The sequence below is a fragment of the Pseudoliparis swirei genome, chromosome 7 (assembly GCF_029220125.1).
Source record: "Pseudoliparis swirei isolate HS2019 ecotype Mariana Trench chromosome 7, NWPU_hadal_v1, whole genome shotgun sequence".
Lineage (NCBI taxonomy): Eukaryota > Metazoa > Chordata > Actinopteri > Perciformes > Liparidae > Pseudoliparis > Pseudoliparis swirei.
Window position 1 is genome coordinate 13,457,972 of NC_079394.1, and position 19,926 is coordinate 13,477,897.

General features: G+C 41.5%; 1 protein-coding gene across 1 annotated transcript; it reads right to left on the minus strand.

Annotated features, from left to right (window-relative positions):
- Nucleotides 1-859: 859 nt before the first annotated feature.
- Nucleotides 860-18,784, minus strand: fibcd1a (fibrinogen C domain containing 1a). Its single transcript, XM_056417898.1, is given in 9 exon segments — nt 860-1,122; nt 1,212-1,273; nt 1,275-1,380; nt 1,877-1,973; nt 2,984-3,120; nt 17,017-17,143; nt 17,430-17,832; nt 17,903-18,012; nt 18,710-18,784. Coding segments are annotated over 9 exon segments (1,380 nt in total).
- Between the last annotated feature and the right edge of the window lie 1,142 nt (nt 18,785-19,926).

Here is a 19,926-nt window from a genome sequence, read left to right on the forward strand (position 1 = left end):
GCTGCTAATGCTTCAACTCTGTCAGAATTTTTTTTTTTGGCATTGGGTGCCCTTTTTTTGGGTTTGAGCACCTGCCCCCCAAAATGTCTGTGCACGTGCCTGCATATTATGTTATATAATAAAAATAAATAGATATAATATATATTATGTAGAACTGTGAATAGAAGTTAATAATATTTATTGATACATAATATCATAAATATAATGACTATTAATACAAGTCAATAATGTTTATTGAAACATAATATCATAAATATAATGACTGTTTATACAAGTCAATAACCTTTATTGATACATTATATCATAACTATAATGACTGTGTTAATACAAGTCAATGACCTTTATTGATACATAATATCATAACTATAATGACTATTAATACAAGTCAAGAACCTTTATTGATCATTAATATCAAAAATATAATGACTGTTAAAACAAGTCAATAATGTTTATTGATACATAATATCATAACTATAATGACTATTAATACAAGTCAAGAACCTTTATTGATCATTAATATCAAAAATATAATGACTGTTAAAACAAGTCAATAATGTTTATTGATACATAATATCATAACTATAATGACTGTTAATAGAAGTCAATAACCTTTATTGATACATTGTATCAAAAAAGTCAACGTGTATGGTCAGATATTTAGGAATCAGGTTTAAGGGTCATAGTTCAGGGGTCAGGTTTATGGGTCAATTGTCATATTTAGGATCCAAGGATCAGGGCTCAGCCACAGGGCCCAAATATCAGGTTTAAGGGTCAGAGGTCAACTTTATTATCAGATAATCAGGGCTCAGCCTCAAGGCCCTAAGATCAGGCTTAAGGGTCAGAGGTTAGGCTCACATGATCATGAGTCCGGTTTAGTACTAGGTCGTATCTTCATCTCAGTGAACCTGAGCGAGTACTGCCAGCCCGTCCAGATGGACCACTCTACACCGTCAGCATAGGAGGCGTGGCCTCCGCTCAGGTATTGCCCGTTTAGGTTAGAGGTGTGGCAGTTACGGTACCACCAAGCACCCTGGTAATAAGCGGCACAGTTGTTCTCTGACTGGTCTTGGTCCCGGTCTTTGGTGGTGAACTGCATCCCAGAGTTCTTCAAGAGAGTGTCCCCTGGTGGACAGAAGAACACCTGGTAGTATTGTGTAGTGCTGTTGGTACCTGAACAGTATAAGTACCAGTATAAGTACCAGTACTCCTACCAGCGGTCCGTGAGTACTGGTCCACGTCCAGCGGGTACCCGTCCGCCTCAGGATTCACAGATAGAGAAATCCCTGTAGAGAGCAAACGCTGTGGCGTTGTCAAAGTCAGCCAAATCGATCCGTAACTCATACCCACCGGATCTGGTGAGGGAGGACATCCTCTGGAGACCTGAGAGACAGACAGACAGACAGACAGAGGGACATACCGACAGACAGAGAGACAAGCACAAAGACAGGCAGAGAGACAGACAGGCACAGAAACAGAGAGGTATGTAATGTCAGCTTGGATGGCGAGGACCCTGGGAGAGACCACAGTGATCATCACCATCATCTTCACCAGCCTCATCACCACCACCAAGATTACCACAACCACCACCACCACCAACATCACCACCATCATCTTCACCATCACCACCATTATCACCATCACCACCACCACCACTATCATCATCATCATCACCATCATCTTCACCACCATCATCACCACCACCACCACCATCATCTTCACCATCACCACCATTATCACCATCACCACCACCACCACCATCACCACCATTATCACCATTACCACCACCACCACTATCATCATCATCATCATCATCATCATCACCATCATCTTCACCATCATCATCATCATCATCACCACCACCACCACTATATCCTACCTAGCCAGTGTTCCCCTGTAGTTTTTCCAAACCCATCTCTGTACGCCTGCCAGTCTCTGAAAAAGTTCACTGAGCCGTCCTCTCTCCTCTGAATCACCTGCACACAAGTATTTAAAATTATTGATTTATTTGATTCCAAAAAACATTTAATTCTGATAAAGGACTCATCTCTGTGCTGGTCGTGTTAGACCTTAGTGCTGATAGAGGACTCATCTCTGTACTGGTCTTGTTAGACCTTAGTAGCCTTGATAACCACCAACGTTAGTCATGGAGTTCCACGGTTCTGTGCTGGGACCAGTTTTATAACAATAATAATAATAATCATTTATTTTATATAGCGCTTCTCAAGGCACCCAAAGTCGCTTTAAAGTCCAGAGTCCAGTAGTCACACACACACACAGTCATACCGGTGGTGGTAAGCTACATCAGTAGCCACAGCTGCCCTGAGGCAGACTGACGGAAGCGTGGCAGCCAATCAGCGCCTACGGCCCCTCCGACCACCACCAACATTCATTCACATCCATACGAACCGGGGTGAGGCTGCGGTGCATGTCTTTATGATGGTGGGGGAAACCGGAGTACCCGGGGTAAACCTACGCAGACACGAGGAGAACATGCAAACTCCACACAGAAAGGACCTGGAACGACCGGGACGACCAGGATTCGAACCCAGGGCCTTCTTGCTGTGAGTGCTAACCACTGAGCCACCGTGCTGCCCATTTACTGTATACATGCTTCCTTTGGGCAATATTATCAGAACACTCCATAAACTTTCATTGTTATGCAGATGATACTCAATTATATATATCGGTCAAACCAGAGGAGACTAACCAGCTCACTAAAATGCAAGATCTCTTAAAGACATACAAAATGATGAACTACAACTGCCTGATGTTAAGCTCTGACAATTTGAAGTTATTTTACTCTGAACATCTCAGAGATCAATGATCTGGTGATGTGGTTTCTATAGAGGGCATAAATGGGGGTTGTGTGTCAGATTGCCTGTGTCTGTGTGTGTGTGTGTGTGTGTGTGTGTGTGTGTGTGTGTGTGTGTGTGTGTGTGTGTGTGTGTGTGTGTGTGTGTGTGTATATGTGTGTGTTACAGACCGTCCAGCCTCCTCCATCAGTGCTCATGTCGCAGTAAACCATGAAGCCGTCAGGATCGTGGGTCGGAAACACAGAATAAACTCCATCCTGAGGAACACCGGATGCCAGGACATCAGAGCAGTCTCTGGGTCTGACAGCTGAGAGAGAGAGAGAGAGAGAGAGACTAAAACATGTTAACAGAGAGAAGAATCCTGAAGGTCTCACACTCAGGAAGTGGTTAGCAGATCCGCCCTAGTCCATGTGTCCTTGAGCAAGACGTTAACCATGAGTTTCTCTCTGTAGCTGTTCTACGGTGTATGAATGTAACATGTAAGCTAAATGAAATGTAATTAAGAACAGAAATAAAATCATGCGTAAAATCCTCCACTAGAGATCGGCAGTCCGTTTCTTGAGCGGAGGTTTATATATATTTTGTAATCCTCCTTTGGTCCAGGTCCGCTCTGTCCCGTCTCTCTGACCGCACCGTGGTCCGGACCTGTTTGTGCCCTTGACACAGTTAAAAAACCCTCTAATGTACATGTTTCTGGGTGTGTCGTAGCAAGCAGGGGCCGGTGAGTTCAACGTCAGTAATAACGTGAGTTCTAACGTTAAAAATGTGGAATAACCAGGGATGGATTAACCAACGGGCCTACCAGGCCCAGGCCCAGGGGCCCATGAGCTCAGGGGCCCCCTGGGCCTGAGCCTCCGTGCGTGACGTCGCTGTTATTAACATTGTATTGATATGAATATGATGATATGACACGATGCGCCGTATGCCGGTATATGCTAGGCTTAAATCATTCATGTCAGTAACAGGGCCCCAATAGTCCTACTGAGGGATGGATTACCGAACGAGCCTACCGGCACCAGGGGCCCGTGAGCTCAGGGGGCCCCTAAGCCAGAGCCTCTGCGTGAAGTAGCTGTTATTAACTTTGTATTGATATGATGATATGACACGATGCGCCATAGCCGGTATATGCTAGGCTGAAGTCATTCATGTCATGGTCATATAATTTGCGTTATGTTGTCTGCTCAGCTCCGGTATCGTTGTTCCATACGGACTGTTTTGTTAGCGATGTTTCAAAAAAAAAAAAAGTATATATATATATATTTTTTAACAATTTTGTTTTTTACAAATTTTTTTTTTTTTTTTTTTTGCGGGTGGGGGGGGGGGCCTTGACACGTCCAGGCCCAGAGGCCCGTGGTTTCTTAATCCGTCCATGCGTACATGTATTATCTGGTTCCCTTGTTGGTTTCTCTAACTTTATCATTTACATGTTTATTATATTATTATAAAGTTCGATCTATCTATAACATATGCATATCTGTGGATTGCTTCCTGTCGTTGTGAGATTTTTGACCTGCCTTCTTTCTTGTTTTGTCTCATTCATTTGTACCGCAGCAGATCTGTAAACGTCCACTTATATGAGATGCAGTTCCTAGCTACACCGGAAGATGGCGAGATTACGTTACATGAGCTGACGGAACTACGTTGTACGAGGTGTTTTCAGTGACAACAGAAGATGTGTAATCATGTTGCAGCAACAATATAAGCAATTCACTTGTTTTTATAAATAGCTCTCTTCGAAGCGAGGTCAAAACATGCTTTTTGGAGAAAAAAAATGTGTTTCACTGTCTGGGGCCTCTAACAACAGCAAGATCAGCTGATGTCTAAAAGTCTGAAGAGATCATCCCTCCTGTCTTTAACCAATCTCCAAGTTTTCTCCTCAGCAGTGTGTACTGTAAATCTTAGAACAAACAATTGAATTATGAATTTCTGGAAACATGTAACCAAAATAAGGTCCTGATACAAGAAATCCTCAGTTCACAACCCAGTGTTTTCAGTAATCTTCAGTTTCTTTCCAAAAATACACTAATAACACATTTGAAGTTGTTTACAAATGCAGATTGAAATGTTTATTTTATACATGTTGGGTACATAAAGTTTCTGAAACGTTGGGTGTATTGCAGTTTAGTTTGTCCAGATGTTTAATTTGTTTGTGTACTTGTAGTTATTTAGTATGCCATGAAATGTGTCATTGAATTGAATAAGAATGGTTGATTGATGTCCACGGTTGCCTCACAACAGGAGGGATCCGGGTTGCAGCTTAATTTGATGGATGTCTCTGAAATTGCCTGTAGGTGTGAATGTCAATGTGAGCGTGGAAAAGACGCAAGTGAGGTAAACGTGATGCAATTAAGAGAATTGGGATGTCGTGAAATGTCATGAAAAAGTCACGTTGAAGTCATGTCACAAGCCATATAGTATAAATGTGTCAAAAACCGACTGAAAAAAGTTAGATATTACGTCTCGAAATGTCATGAGAAAAGTCATAGTATAATATGTAAAGCAAGGCAAGGCAACTTTATTTGAGCGTAACACAATTAAGGAAATCTATTTAAACATTAAAACAGTTATTAAAACATTAAAAAAGCTAAAACTAGAATAAAAGTTGCAGTGCAGTTTAAGAAATAAAATGCAGGAGTGAAAGGCAGAAATTGATAAAGGCAACGGCAAACAGATCTTCAATCTGGATTTAAAGGAGCTTTCAGGGACTGTCATAACAAGTTATATAGATAGATAGATAGATAGATATATACTTTATTAATCCCCAAGGGGAAATTTGTCGAGACAGTAGCAGCAACACACAAGAATAAAAAAACAAAACACAAAATATAAGAAGGGTTAGGGTGATCTGGCAAGAGGTGAACTGTTGTAGAGCCTCATAGCCGTCGGCAGGAATGTTCTCCTGTATCTGTCCTTGTGGCAGCGGAGCGTGAGGAGACGTCTGGAGAAAGTACTCCTCTGTCCCTGTATAAAAAATCTCAAAAGATTGAACCAAAATGTATAAACATATGCGAGTATGTGTCAACAAATGCCATGAAAAAGTCATAGTATGAGCAGCTTCGTGAATTTTGCTTGCTGCTAACTTAATAACTTTTAGCTATCTACTGGTCAGACGGCACAGGATCTCACTTCCAGGAACTCAGTAACAAACAACTCAAGATTAATTGTATTGTCTTGTCTCCAGGTAGGTTTCATTTGCATCACAGAGTACAAGCAAACCGAGTCACACTAACGTCACAATAGAAACACACACCACTTAGTAGCTTCACTCTGGCCCTGATCTGGGTGACTTATCTGGCCCTAAAGACCTTGAGACCCCCCCGTCCCCCTTGCCTTGCCTCTAGGCTTATGATTCAGGCTCGCCAGCCTCCTCCCCCAACCGTCTTCCTCTGATTCATCGTGACTTGTTTACGTTTCTTACCCGTTAGAAATCCTACACACACACATCTGCTCGTGGCCCTCGAGCTATTCCCTTGAGTATTGTCCCGCTGCCATCACTCAGGCCGCTGGGCCCCCGATGCTGACCAGCCTACTCCCAGGTGAGCAGCGACATGACTGGACAGCGTCCGGATGGCGAGAAAAAACCTTTGTTGGCATTCTTAGTTCACGTTTTGGGACGAGTTGAGCATCAGACCAACTGTAAACCTTAAGATACATCACACCCCTATACTTCATTCCCTGGTCCCCTCTAAGACCACCATCACTGGAGACTCTCCTTGTTGTTGTCGGGCAGATCTCCCTCCTTACCACCTGGCTCCTGTTTCTCATGAACACAATCAAGCGGTTGTCTCTACAAAGAGTGAACTTCTCTTTACCTGTGATTTATAGGATACAATGATTCATAAGTGCATATACTTAGTACAGGTGATAACTCATTCGTACTGTGAAGACATAATTATACTATTGTATTTCACAAAGTGTCATGAAAGGGTTATAATATAGTATGTCATAAACAGTCATAGTCTGAGAAAGTTATAAAGTGTGTCAATACTGAAACAAGTCAGTTATAGTATGGCATTAGAGTCATAAATAAAACAATTGAAAAGTCAAAGAATTATAGCTTACTACTATTAATAAAAAAAGTTTAGGGTGTCATAAAAAGTAAATTGAAAAAATCACATTCATTATTTGTATATATTATGTTAAAAATTGTCTTAAAATACTGACAGTACAGTCTGTCATAACATGTCATATAAAAGTCAAAGTATAGTAAAGTCTTATTAGTATAGCATGCCAAAAAATATATATAAAAAAGTAATTACCAATTTAAAAGAATTTAGGAAAACGTCATACTTAATATGCTATTACCTTCTATTGTCATCGTTTATTGTCACCCCTACGGCATTTGTCTTTTTTATGAAATACTATTCTTTGACTTTGTTATGATTTATTGTACCATCTTCATGTGAAATACCACCATGCCTCTTTATAATTTGTATTATAATTGTATTATACTATACTATGACATTTCTATGGCATTGTTATGGAATATTATACGATGGCTGTTTTATCTAATACTATATTATATAATATTCTACTATTACATTTGTTATGGAATACTAAACCATTAAATATATAATGTATAATGGGGTAAATTAACAGTATTTATGTGTGTGTATGTATTAGGGTATGCAGGTATGTGCATATATGTTAATATGTGTGCAGGTTTTTGCAAGTCTCCCGTATTAATATATATATATATATATATATATATATATATATATATATATATATATATATATTCTTTTACATTTTTTTATTTATTTAGGGTTTTTGTCTGAGTACCTTTGTATATGTACAATGTGTACATATCCTATACTGGTTTGCTTTAGTAACTGTGTTTTATTTAGAAATAGATGGAGACATTCTACAGCTTTTTATTTGTTAACTTTAGAAAGTTGTCATGTTTCGAAAAAAAATAATTCTGTGTAGTCTTTTGTGAATCTAGGATTTTTTCCCCTGAAAATGAATCAATGGTTACGTTTTTACTGCAGTCAAATGTGATAATTTCTGGATCTATTTTTTACTTTTTAATCAAATTGGCCTTATTCATCCAGCGTTGTGTGATCTTGCCACTAGATGGAGGCATATCCATGTGACAACGAACAGAAAGATGACCGTTATGCTTGTGGTGACTCAATGATATCATATACCAGATTTGATTACAGAAGGCGTTGTGTCTGTGCCCTCTACATACCTATTATATTCATAGCCTTTTGCTTAGTGAGAATAATAGGGAGTGTGGAAGGAAAATGTATTGAGGTGTTTAACTGATGAAATGAAAAATGATAAATAAAATGATTATAATTTTCTACGCCTTTTAAATACTTAAGTATGTTTTATCTAATGGGTTATATCTCACACTAGAGTTAAACACTGTGAAAGTATTCAAACATAGCAGTTGAATATCTTTCCCTCATGTTCTGTTCCAGTTAAAAACATATTGATTGAAAGGTGTCCAGGAGGTCTCGGACAAGGTCAGTGACCAGGTACCGGACCCTAACTGACCGCTCGACCAATAGGAATAACAGCCAACAAGCCACGATGGTCCGAGGGGGAGATGTTGTGTATTACATGTCTAAGTTATAGGAGTAAGATTCACAATGATTACATGGAGCTTATTACAGTCGGGTCAAAGGGTCCATCAACAGAGGCCACCTGGACAGCGGTGATGATTCCCAGTCATTAGACTGGGATTAGTGGGAGAATTATGTCAGCTTGCTGTTATTTGCAGAGTTTTTTTTACAGTTAGTGTGGTTGTAAGATGTAACGAGTCAATTACTCATCTGCCGTGACTGCGTGAGCACTGTCTGTTGTTTTTGAAAATAACAGGACCACTTGCAGGGCTGTGAGGAAAATAAGTAACATTGGAAGGCTGTAATACAACTTCAAGGATGCCAGCTGCTGGAAAACTACCTGCAAGGAAATGTGTGATTATGTCTCTGGGGGTAGAAATAACAACATCATTCAAAGTGAGAACTGATAGAGGTAAATGTAGACAATAATGGGTTATTTCTTGTGAGCACATACTGGAAAAAGATTGTATCGGATGCATGTGAGTTATGTACCTGCAGAATGTTGTGTATAGTTCAGTGTGAGAAAAAAAGACAGGATGGTAGGATGGTAGCTATGAGAAGAGATAGGAGACACACTAGTATGTTATAAGGGCTTTATTTACATTGAAACAGGTTTAATATCCACAATTTAACTTATTTTTAAAGTCAACATTTTACTTTTTCTTAACATTTGATGGTATTGTTTTTGAATGACAAAAGCCATTATAAAGCCAATATGTTTCACAATCCGGTGCAGCAGGTAGCAGCACGCACCTTTAACCTTGAAGAAGAAGAAGTAAACTATGTGCAAGAGGTAATGAAGATGCAACGTTGGGTCAGGCCGGTGAGGCAGGAGCACCTCTTGTCATGTGGCCGTCAGTGCAGAGAAGACGACAGGGCAGTGTGGTGGAGAATGTATCACTGGTCTTTCTTCATAATATTAACTGTTATATTAAGAACACATTCATAGTTCAGCTCATCTTGCAGTGGGCGATATCGGATCTTATCATGGTAGTGGCAGGTTGCTTTGTTGTCTTTCTCTGTATCTCTAGGAAAACAGACAGAACCGGTTCACATGGATGCCGTGGGAAGTAGAAAGGAGCAAGAGGGGGATGAGGGATGAGGGTCAAACACTTCATCAATAACTATGACTGTAAAAGACTATGTAGCACTATCTTTTCCGGGTCAGATCTCCTCACCGTTTGTGGGGTGGAGGTCTGGTCATTCAATTGAATTATTCCAAGTGTCTGTTTCATAAATACTTCAAGAAATGTAAGTGTTTCAACATTTGTTTTCTTTAAGGTTAATTTTCATCACAGGCAGCAACCGTTGGGAAGCCTAACTCTGGCTCTGAACCTGTGGGACATTTATTGTGTTCATGATTTCAGACCTGCTTCCCTATTGGGTTGAAGGCGACTGTTACTAAGTCGATCGACGTATACTTACCTCTGAATGTTTTTACTGGACTTCAAAAGTCCACAGAAAAACAAATGTTTACTAGTATGCACAACAATGTCACTATACACACAAACACACATGCACACGCACACACACACACACACAAACAGCTATATAATAAAACATGTTAGTTTGATGTGTACAAACTTAAACACGTCTCGGTAGAAGCCAGACCATGTAAATGTCTTGATAAATGTTCTTGTTCGGTGTGGCATTGCAGCAGCAAGGCTCTATGAGCCTGCTGCTGCAACGCCACACCGACTGTTATCCTGCGGGTTTATTAGTTCTTGAAATCTTTAATCAACTTCTTATTCTATTTCTTCCGTACGTATCTTGGACGTTATCTCTGTCACATATAAAAAAATGTAATTCAAGTCACTATAACAATACATTTCCGGTTGAATTACAGAAAGGCAGATGTGACAAAGGCACTCAAATGCAACATTCATCTTATTAGAATGAATTCTAAATTCGCTCCTAAATGTAGGAAGCCGATTTGGCTCACGTCGCTCCACCGTCACCTCTGTACAGTGGGGCCATCCAGCCTTCCTCAGCACTGTTTCTTGTGATTAAGGTGAGAAATATTCACACCCTACTCTGATAAATTAAATGTATTTATCCCATCTAATGACGTAACGATGATCTGGATATCCTGCAGCTGCTGCTTCTCTCCTCCTTCCTGTCTGCCTGCAGCGTCATTCAACTCCTCAGGACTTTCAATTCAATTCAGTTTATTTTGTATTTTCCAGAATCACAAATTTGCTTTACAATCTTTACACATATGACATCCCTGTCCCAGGACCTCACATCAGATCACCCAAAAATCTTTTACAGGAAAAAAGGGAAGAAACCTTCACGAGCGCAACAGAGGATCCCAAAACCCAAAAATTATGACTGAACTTCTGCATATAATGATTTCATCACTGCCAGTTGTTTTACGATTTCATAAAGTTTCAAAAAGCTTGTTTTTTATGTGCATATTGTGTGTAATACATACACACCAATACAGTTATGATACACAGTATTGTACTTTCATGGTACGCAGCTTAATGAGTTCTATAGGCGAGATTCAGCTTGTTCTACTGCGTTCATTGTACTAGTTATTCTACTACTTTTATATCACATGTGATAAACCAAGACAATATGATGCAATATTTAACATATAAGTCATACAAATGAGTGCCACCTTGAAAAGGCTTTTGAAAAATGTGTGTAAAGTGAATTTTTTTAGAGAGTGTTTTTGTACAGCTGAAGTACAACTTTAAGACCCATTGTTTGAATAAACTTTATTGGAACTGTCACACAAAACCAGCTCCTGTGTTTACTGAGTTTCATTGTGGCTCTTACATCAGTGAATCCCCTCTGTGAGATCTCTAGAGATCAAACCAAAGCATTCCCACAAGTCTCCCCGGCCTTTATAACAGCGACATGAGTTCTTCAGAGACTCGGCCTGATGGAAGCTTTATCATTAAAGAAAAACAGGCGAGAAGCTGCTGAGTGTTTTTTTCCACAGCTGATCGGGGACAAGGAACGTGTAATGTGGTTTGGTCCGAACACGTCCTCCCCGAGTCCTGAACCAAACGGCTGAATAGAAGAACCCCTTTGGCACATCTCTCCCTGTGCTAGTCGGGATCCCCGACGCCCCCATTACAGTGTTCATCCTGTGAACACACGCAAAAAGATACATCCATGTTTCGCCATTGGCTGTGTTCTCCGGAGGGCACTCTTCAAATTTTAAATTCCATCCGTCTTCCCTCTATTCTCTCAGCTGTCAACGCTCAGGAAAAGTCATCTGGAAAGGTACTTCGCATGCCGTAAACATTTATGTCTAAGTGATGCATAGTGTGAAGGAGAACAATAGTCACAGACGTCACAGACGTCACAGACACCTCGATCCGTCACCTTAAAACTGGGCGTTGCCACTGGAGACGAAACCACAGGAGGAGCGTTGCGTTTCACCCGGATTTCCTTTACAGTTGAGAGAGAGAGAGAGAATAGCGCGCGCAAAAGAGAGCGGAAAGCGCGCAAGTGTGCAAGCGCGAGACCGAGAGCGACAGCGCGCGAGACCGAGAGCGACAGCGCGCGAGACCGAGAGCGACAGCGCGCGAGACCGAGAGTGACAGCGCGTCAGAGCGAAAGTTCAAGGCGTGGTATTTGATTAAGCGTGGCTTTGATCTCGGAAACCCCCTTCTGAGTCAATATAAGGAGCTTTGATCTTTGAGCCTCACACTCCTTTCCAGTATACTTTTCTGCTTCACAGACAACACTTTGTCATTACAAAGACACTTTGAGAACACAGAAAGCTATAATGAATAACTACAACAGCAAGAAAGGCCAGAATCAGGTGGGGAAGATGCAGGAGTTGATGTCAATCAGCTTTCCTGATGACTTTCACCTTCACAAGAGCAGGATGAATACTCAGACAGGGAACAAGAGAGCTCCTAAGGGTGAACAAAAAGGTAAAATGAATAACTACAACAGCAAGAAAGGCCAGAATCAGGTGGGGAGCATGCAGGAGTTAATGCCAATCACTCACCCTCACAAGAACAGGATGAACACTCAGACAGGGAACAAGAGAGCTCCTAAGGGTGAACAAAAAGCTACAATGAATAACTACAACAGCAAGAAAGACCAGAATCAGGTGGGGAAGATGCAGGAGTTGCTGTCAATCACCATCCCTGATGGCGATCACCTTCACAAGAACAGGATGAGCACTCAGACAGGGAACACGAGAGCTCCTGATGGTGAACAAGCCCCAGAACCCATGGAGGACTTTGAAGAGAAGGAGGCTGCTGCACCAGATCAGGTTCAATTGGAGGCCCCAGAACCCATGGAGGACCTTGAAGAGAAGGAGGCTGCTGCACCTGATCAGGTTCAATTGGAGGCCCCAGAACCCATGGAGGACCTTAAAGAGGAGTTAGACGACAACCTCAGCAAGCGTAATTATTCGGAAGAAAATGTGATTCTAAGAGATGAAGTGACGGTTTTAGAAAAGAAGGCCAAACTAAATGAAGCTCTTCAGATGGAGTCTCAGCTCAAGATTGATGAAGAGATCAGTAAATTAGAGCTTCAACTGTCTCTAAAAAAGGTCACTGAATCTGAGACCGGCCACAAATTAAAGCAGTTGGAGGAGGCCCTTCAGGTGCAAAAGGAGGGTACCATGGAGGCTGAAATTACCCTGGACCTGACCCTTCAGTGGCTAAAGATGAGCCAAGAAGACACAGCATTGAGCCTGGCTAACCAAAAAGAGGCGAGCGATCGACTCCAGGCTGCACTGACCGAGGCATTGACTAAATCCAACAGTCAACAGCTTCAAATGCAAGAAGAAAGGGACCATCTCCTCCAGGCCACAAGCGAAATTAAACGCAGCCTGGAGGAGGCAAGAGTGGTTCAAAAGCCTAAAAAACTCTCTTTGAGGAAAAGATTCCTTCGGTTATTCAGACCGACTGAAGGACAAGAAACACGTTAGAGAAAAAGTCCCAGCCACGACTTTTCTCTACAGATTTTCTTTTTAGGTGTGGAGCACGTTCATTGCTTAAGTTGTTTTTTTCTCCGGTTGATCCCTGTTCCCCATGTACTGTAGGTGTCTCCCAGGTGGAAATACCTACAGTACATCCGGAAGAGAAGGACCTTGAAGAGAAGGAGGCTGCTGCACCTGATCAGGTTCAATTGAAGGCCCAAGAACCAAATACAAATGAGAATAGATCAAACCAGTACAACACAGGTGTGGAGCTTGCACGTTCCATACTTCAGTTGGGTTTTTTCTCCGGTTGATCCGGTTCTCACAACATAACATTTGGTATTTCCATAACATTTCAATTAAACCCCTGATCCCCGAGGCGCGTCGGCACTGCAGCCGACCCCTGCTCCCCGTGTACTTTAGGTGTCTCCCAGGTGGAAATACCTACAGTACATCCGAAAGAGAAGGACCTTGAAGAGAAGGAGGCTGATGCACCAGATCAGGTTCAATTGGAGGCCCAAGAACCAAATACAAATGAGATTAGATCAAACCAGTACAACACAGGTGTGGAGCTTGCACGTTCCATATTTCAGTTGGGTTTTTTCTCCGGTTGATCCGGTTCTCACAACATAAAATTTGGTATTTCCATAACAACATTTCAAATAAACCCCTGATCCCTGAGGCTTGTCGGCGGCTGGGGGGCCGACCCTGTTCCCTGTGTACTTTAGGTGTCTCCCAGGTGGAAATACCTACAGTACATCCAGAAGAGAAGGACCTTGAAGAGAAGGAGGCTGATGCACCAGATCAGGTTCAATTGGAGGCCCAAGAACCAAATACAAATGAGAATAGATCAAACCAGTACAACACAGGTGTGGAGCTTGCACGTTCCAGACTTCAGTTGGGTTTTTTCTCCGGTTGATCCGGTTCTCACAACATAAAATTAGGTATTTCCATAACAACATTTCAATTAAACCCCTGATCCCCGAGGCGCGTCGGCACTGTGGCCGACCACTGTTCCCCGTCGGCGCTGCAGCCGACCCCTGCTCCCCGTGTACTTTAGGTGTCTCCCAGGTGGAAATACCTACAGTACATCCGAAAGAGAAGGACCTTGAAGAGAAGGAGGCTGCTGCACCAGATCAGGTTCAATTGAACGCCCAATAACCCATGGAGGACCTTAAAGAGGAGTTAGACGACGACCTCAGCAAGCCTAATTTCTCGGAAGAAAATGTGATTCTAAGAGATGAAGTGAAGATTTTAGAAAAGAAGGCCAAACTAAATGAGGCTCTTCAGAAGGAGTCTCAGCTCAAGATTGATGAAGAGATCAGTAAATTAGAGCTTCAACTGTCTCTAAAAAAGGTCACTGAATCTGAGACCGGCCACAAATTAAAGCAGTTGGAGGAGGCCCTTCAGGTGCAAAAGGAGGGTACCATGGAGGCTGAAATTACCCTGGACCTGACCCTTCAGTGGCTAAAGATGAGCCAAGAAGACACAGCATTGAGCCTGGCTAACCAAAAAGAGACGAGCGATCGACTCCAGGCTGCACTGACCGAGGCATTGACTAAATCCAACAGTCAACAGCTTCAAATGCAAGAAGAAAGGGACCATCTCCTCCAGGCCACAAGCGAAATTAAACGCAGCCTGGAGGAGGCAAGAGTGGTCCAAAAGCCTAAAAAACTCTCTTTGCGGAAAAGATTCCTTCGGTTCTTCAGACGGACTGAAGGACAAGAAACACGTTAGAGAAAAAGTCCTGGCCACGACTTTTCTCTACAGATCTTGTTTTTAGGTGTTTAGTTAGCCCATCCCATGCTTGAGTTGGGTTTGTTTTTACCACATAAAATTAGGTATTTCCATAACAAAATGTTAAATAAAAATTAGATTAGATTAGATCAAACCAGTACAACACAGATATGGAGTTTGCACATCCCATGCTTGAGTTGGGTTTGTTCTTACCACATAAACATTGTATTTCTTACAACATAAAATTAGGTATTTCCATAACAACATTTTAAATAAAGATTAGATTAGATCAAACCAGTACAACACAGGTGTGGAGTTTGCACATCCCATGCTTGAGTTGGGTTTTTTCTCTGGTTAATCCGGTTCTTACAACATAAAATTAGGTATTTCCATAACAACATTTTAAATAAAAATTAGATTAGATTAGATCAAACCAGTACAACACAGGTGTGGAGTTTGCACATCCCATGCTTGAGTTGGGTTTGTTCTCACCACATAAAATTAGGTATTTCCATTAAAAAAATTCAATAAAAATTAGATTAGATTAAATTAGATCAAACCAGTTCAACACAGGTGTGGAGTTTGCACATCCCATGCTTGAGTTGGGTTTGTTCTTACCACATAAACATTGTATTTCTTACAACATAAAATTAGGTATTTCCATAACAACATTTTAAATAAAAATGAGATTAGATTAGATCAAACCAGTACAACACAGGTGTGGAGTTTGCACATCCCATGCTTGAGTTGGGTTTGTTTTTACCACATAAAATTAGGTATTTCCATGAAAAAAAATTAAATGAAAATTAGATTAAATTAGATCAAACCAGTACAACACAGGTGTGGAGTTTGCACATCCCATGCGTGAGTTGGGTTTGTTCTCACCACATAAAATTAGGTATTTCCATTTTTAAAAAATCAATAAAAATTAGATTAGATTAAATTAGATCAAACCAGTACAACACAGGTGTGGAGTTTGCACATCTCACGCTTGAGTTGGGGTTTTTCTCTGGTTAATCCGTTTCTTACAACATAAAATTAGGTATTTCCACAACAACATTTTAAATAAAAATTAGATTAGATTAGATCAAACCAGTACAACACAGGTGTGGAGTTTGCACATCCCATGCTTGAGTTGGGTTTGTTCTGACCAAATAAAATTAGGTATTTCCATAACAACATTTTAAATACAAATTAGATTAGATTAGATTAGATCAAACCAGTACAACACAGGTGTGGAGTTTGCACATCCCATGCTTGAGTTGGGTTTTTACTCTGGTTGATCCGGTTCTCACAACATAAAATTAGGTATTTAGATAAAAAAATTAGATTAAATTAGAAATTAGAATCTTCTCCGTGAATCGCCACCTTAACGCGGTGGAGGAGTTTGAGAGTGATCCTGGAGTATGAACAGCAGTCCAACTATTGTTATGGCTTTGTCATTCATGTCATCCTCATATAATCATGTTGTCATGAATCATGGTCTTTTCATATTGTTTTGTTCACGGACTGTTTTATTAGCTTTTTTAATTTTTACTTTTTTTTTCTTTCTTTTTTGTGGGGGGGGGCGGGGCCTTGACACGTCCAGGCCCAGGGGCCCGTGGTTTCTTAATCCGTCCATGGTAATAACGTGTATTAATGTGTAATCACCTCTAAAAATGTGTTATGACATTTATTATTGTGTAATACAGTTTAATAATGTGCAATAACCTTTGATAATGTGTAATAACCTTTAATAATGTGGAATACTGTTTAATAATGAGTAATACAATTTAATAATGTGTAATAACCTTTGATAATCTGTATTAAAGTTTAATAATGTGTAATAACCTTTGATAATGTGTAATAACGTTTAATAATGTGTAATCAAATTAAATAATGTGTAATAACCTTTAATAATGTGTAATAACGTTTAATAATGTGTATTAACCTTTGAAATGTGTAATAACTTTTAATAATGTGTAATAAGGTTTAATAATGTGTTATAACGTGTTACCTCTGTGGTCCTTTTGCAGGTCACTGTTGAGTCTCTTCAGACTCTCTGTCTCCCTCTGCAGGCTCAGCAGATAATCACTGAACCCGGCAACCAGCTTCGACACACCTGATTGGCTGTCAGAGAACACCTGGACAGACATATCATTATTTTATTCAATTAAAGGAATTCATTGTGGGTTACTTCAATCATATTTCATTTAAATTTGTTCAGGATTATTTTGTGGAACTTTGTGTTGTATTAATATTACATTCTAGGTTCTAGGTTGTTGTGTTCTAGGATGTCATATCTTTGATTGAACTTTCTCTGAATACATTGCAGGAGAACAAAGTAAAAAGAAGTATTATATTATTTAAATATAATATATTTAAATTCGATGCTTAAATCTGAAGACTTTTTGTGAAATGATGAACAACCTGTGAGATCCGGCTCTGCTCGCTCTGCATTCCGTCCAGACGCTGGTCCAGAACACCTTGACCTCTTTTCAGCGAATCAGCTTGCAGCCTCAGGTTGTGGGCGTGGCCCGCCAACACCTTCAGCTCCTCCCCCAGCCTGCTGTCCAATCTCATGTCCTGCCATTCCTCTGCGTTGTGATTGGCCAGCGCTCGCAGCAGCGAGGTCTGCAGCGCCTCCCAGCGCCGGAAGCTCTCGCTGTAGTCGGGGCAGTTGGGGTCAAGTAAGATGCTGATTGGCTCCCCGTCTGTGACCCGGGACACCGACACCAGGGCGCCAGACTCCCTGGGATTGGTCGAGACCACAGGGGAGGAGGAGGAGGAGGAGGAGGAGGAGGAGGAGGAGGAGGAGGAGGAGACTCGGCCCCTGGTAGCATGACAAAAATGACAGACAGGAAGGTCAGACAGACCGACAGACAGACAGACAGACAGTTTACCTGATGAAGGGAGGATACTGGTTCAGGAACAGGATGATGACGGTTGCCGTGACGACAACTACAGTAACAACCAACGTGGTGAAGAACCAGAACACGAAGCTGCAGCATCTCTACACACAGACACAGACACACACACACACATATACACACACATACACACACAGATACACACACACACAGACAGAGACACATGCACACACACACACACACATACACACACATACACACACAGATATACACACACATGAACTTCCTGCTAACGTTAGTTTAAAAAACAGTTACATTCCGGCTTGTGAAGTCCTGTAATAAGTCCTTGTGTTGTTATGTTGTTGTGTTGTTGTGATATTGTGTTGTCTTGTTGTGTTTGTGTTATTGTGTTGTTGTTATTGTGTGTTGTGTTGTTGTGTTGTGTTGTTGTGTTGACTTCTACAGGGTGAATCTTGTCTCTTGTGTTCAAAAGATCTTATTTAAAGAGACATCTGCTGCAGATTAGAGACTTAACAGGATTTAACTCCCTGTAGGTATTTACTGTCTGTCTCTCTCTCTCACTCTGTCTCTCTGTCTGTCTCTCTGTCTCTCTGTCTGTCTCTCTGTCTCTCTCTCTCACTCTGTCTCTCTGTCTTTCTGTCTATCTCTCTCTCTCTGTCTCTCTGTCTCTCTCTCTCACTCTGTCTCTCTGTCTTTCTGTCTATCTCTCTCTCTCACTCTGTCTCTCTCTGTGTCTGTCTCTCTGTCTGCATGAATGTCTTATTTCTGTCTGTCTCCCTGCCTGTCTGTCTGTCTTACTTCCTGTTACCTCACACCTACCTTGTGTTTTTCTTGTTGTTTGTTGCCGAGTTCCGAGCTGCTGTTGTTCATGATGGTCCATCTGTCGTTCATCATCCTGAAACACAGGCACACCTGAGCCAGGTGAGGCGAGGACATGGTTACTGCAAAGGATCATGGGGGATGTAGTGTTTAAAGGTATTACCTCTGTGGTCTTATCATTCATTTAAACACTCCTCCTGGAGTTAACCTCTAGAACCCTATCTGTGAGATGTGGAACACACCTCTAGAACCATATCTGTGAGATGAGGAACACACCTCTAGAACCATATCTGTGAGATGAGGAACACACTTCTAGAACCCTATCTGTGAGACAATGAACACACCTCTAGAACCCTATCTGTGAGATGAGGAACACACCTCTAGAACCCTATCTGTGAGATGAGGAACACACCTCTAGAACCCTCTGTGAGATGAGGAACACACCTCTAGAACCCTATCTGTGAGACAATGAACACACCTCTAGAACCCTATCTGTGAGATGAGGAACACACCTCTAGAACCCTCTCTGTGAGATGAGGAACACACCTCTAGAACCCTATCTGTGAGATGTGGAACACACCTCTAGAACCCTAGATGAGTAACACACCTCTAGAACCCTATCTGTGAGACGATGAACACACCTCTAGAACCCTATCTGTGAGACGATAAACACACCTCTAGAACCCTATCTGTGAGATGTGGAACACACCTCTAGAACCCTCTGTGAGACGATGAACACACCTCTAGAACCCTATCTGTGAGACGATGAACACACCTCTAGAACCCTATCTGTGAGACGATGAACACACCTCTAGAACCCTATCTGTGAGACGATGAACACACCTCTAGAACCCTATCTGTGAGACAATGAACACACCTCTAGAACCCTATCTGTGAGACGATGAACACACCTCTATAACCCTATCTGTGAGACGATGAACACACCTCTAGAACCCTCTCTGTGAGATGAGGAACACACCTCTAGAACCCTATCTGTGAGACGATGAACACACCTCTAGAACCCTAGATGAGGAACACACCTCTAGAACCCTATCTGTGAGACGATGAACACACCTCTAGAACCCTATCTGTGAGACGATAAACACACCTCTAGAACCCTATCTGTGAGATGTGGAACACACCTCTAGAACCCTCTCTGTGAGACGATGAACACACCTCTAGAACCCTATCTGTGAGACGATGAACACACCTCTAGA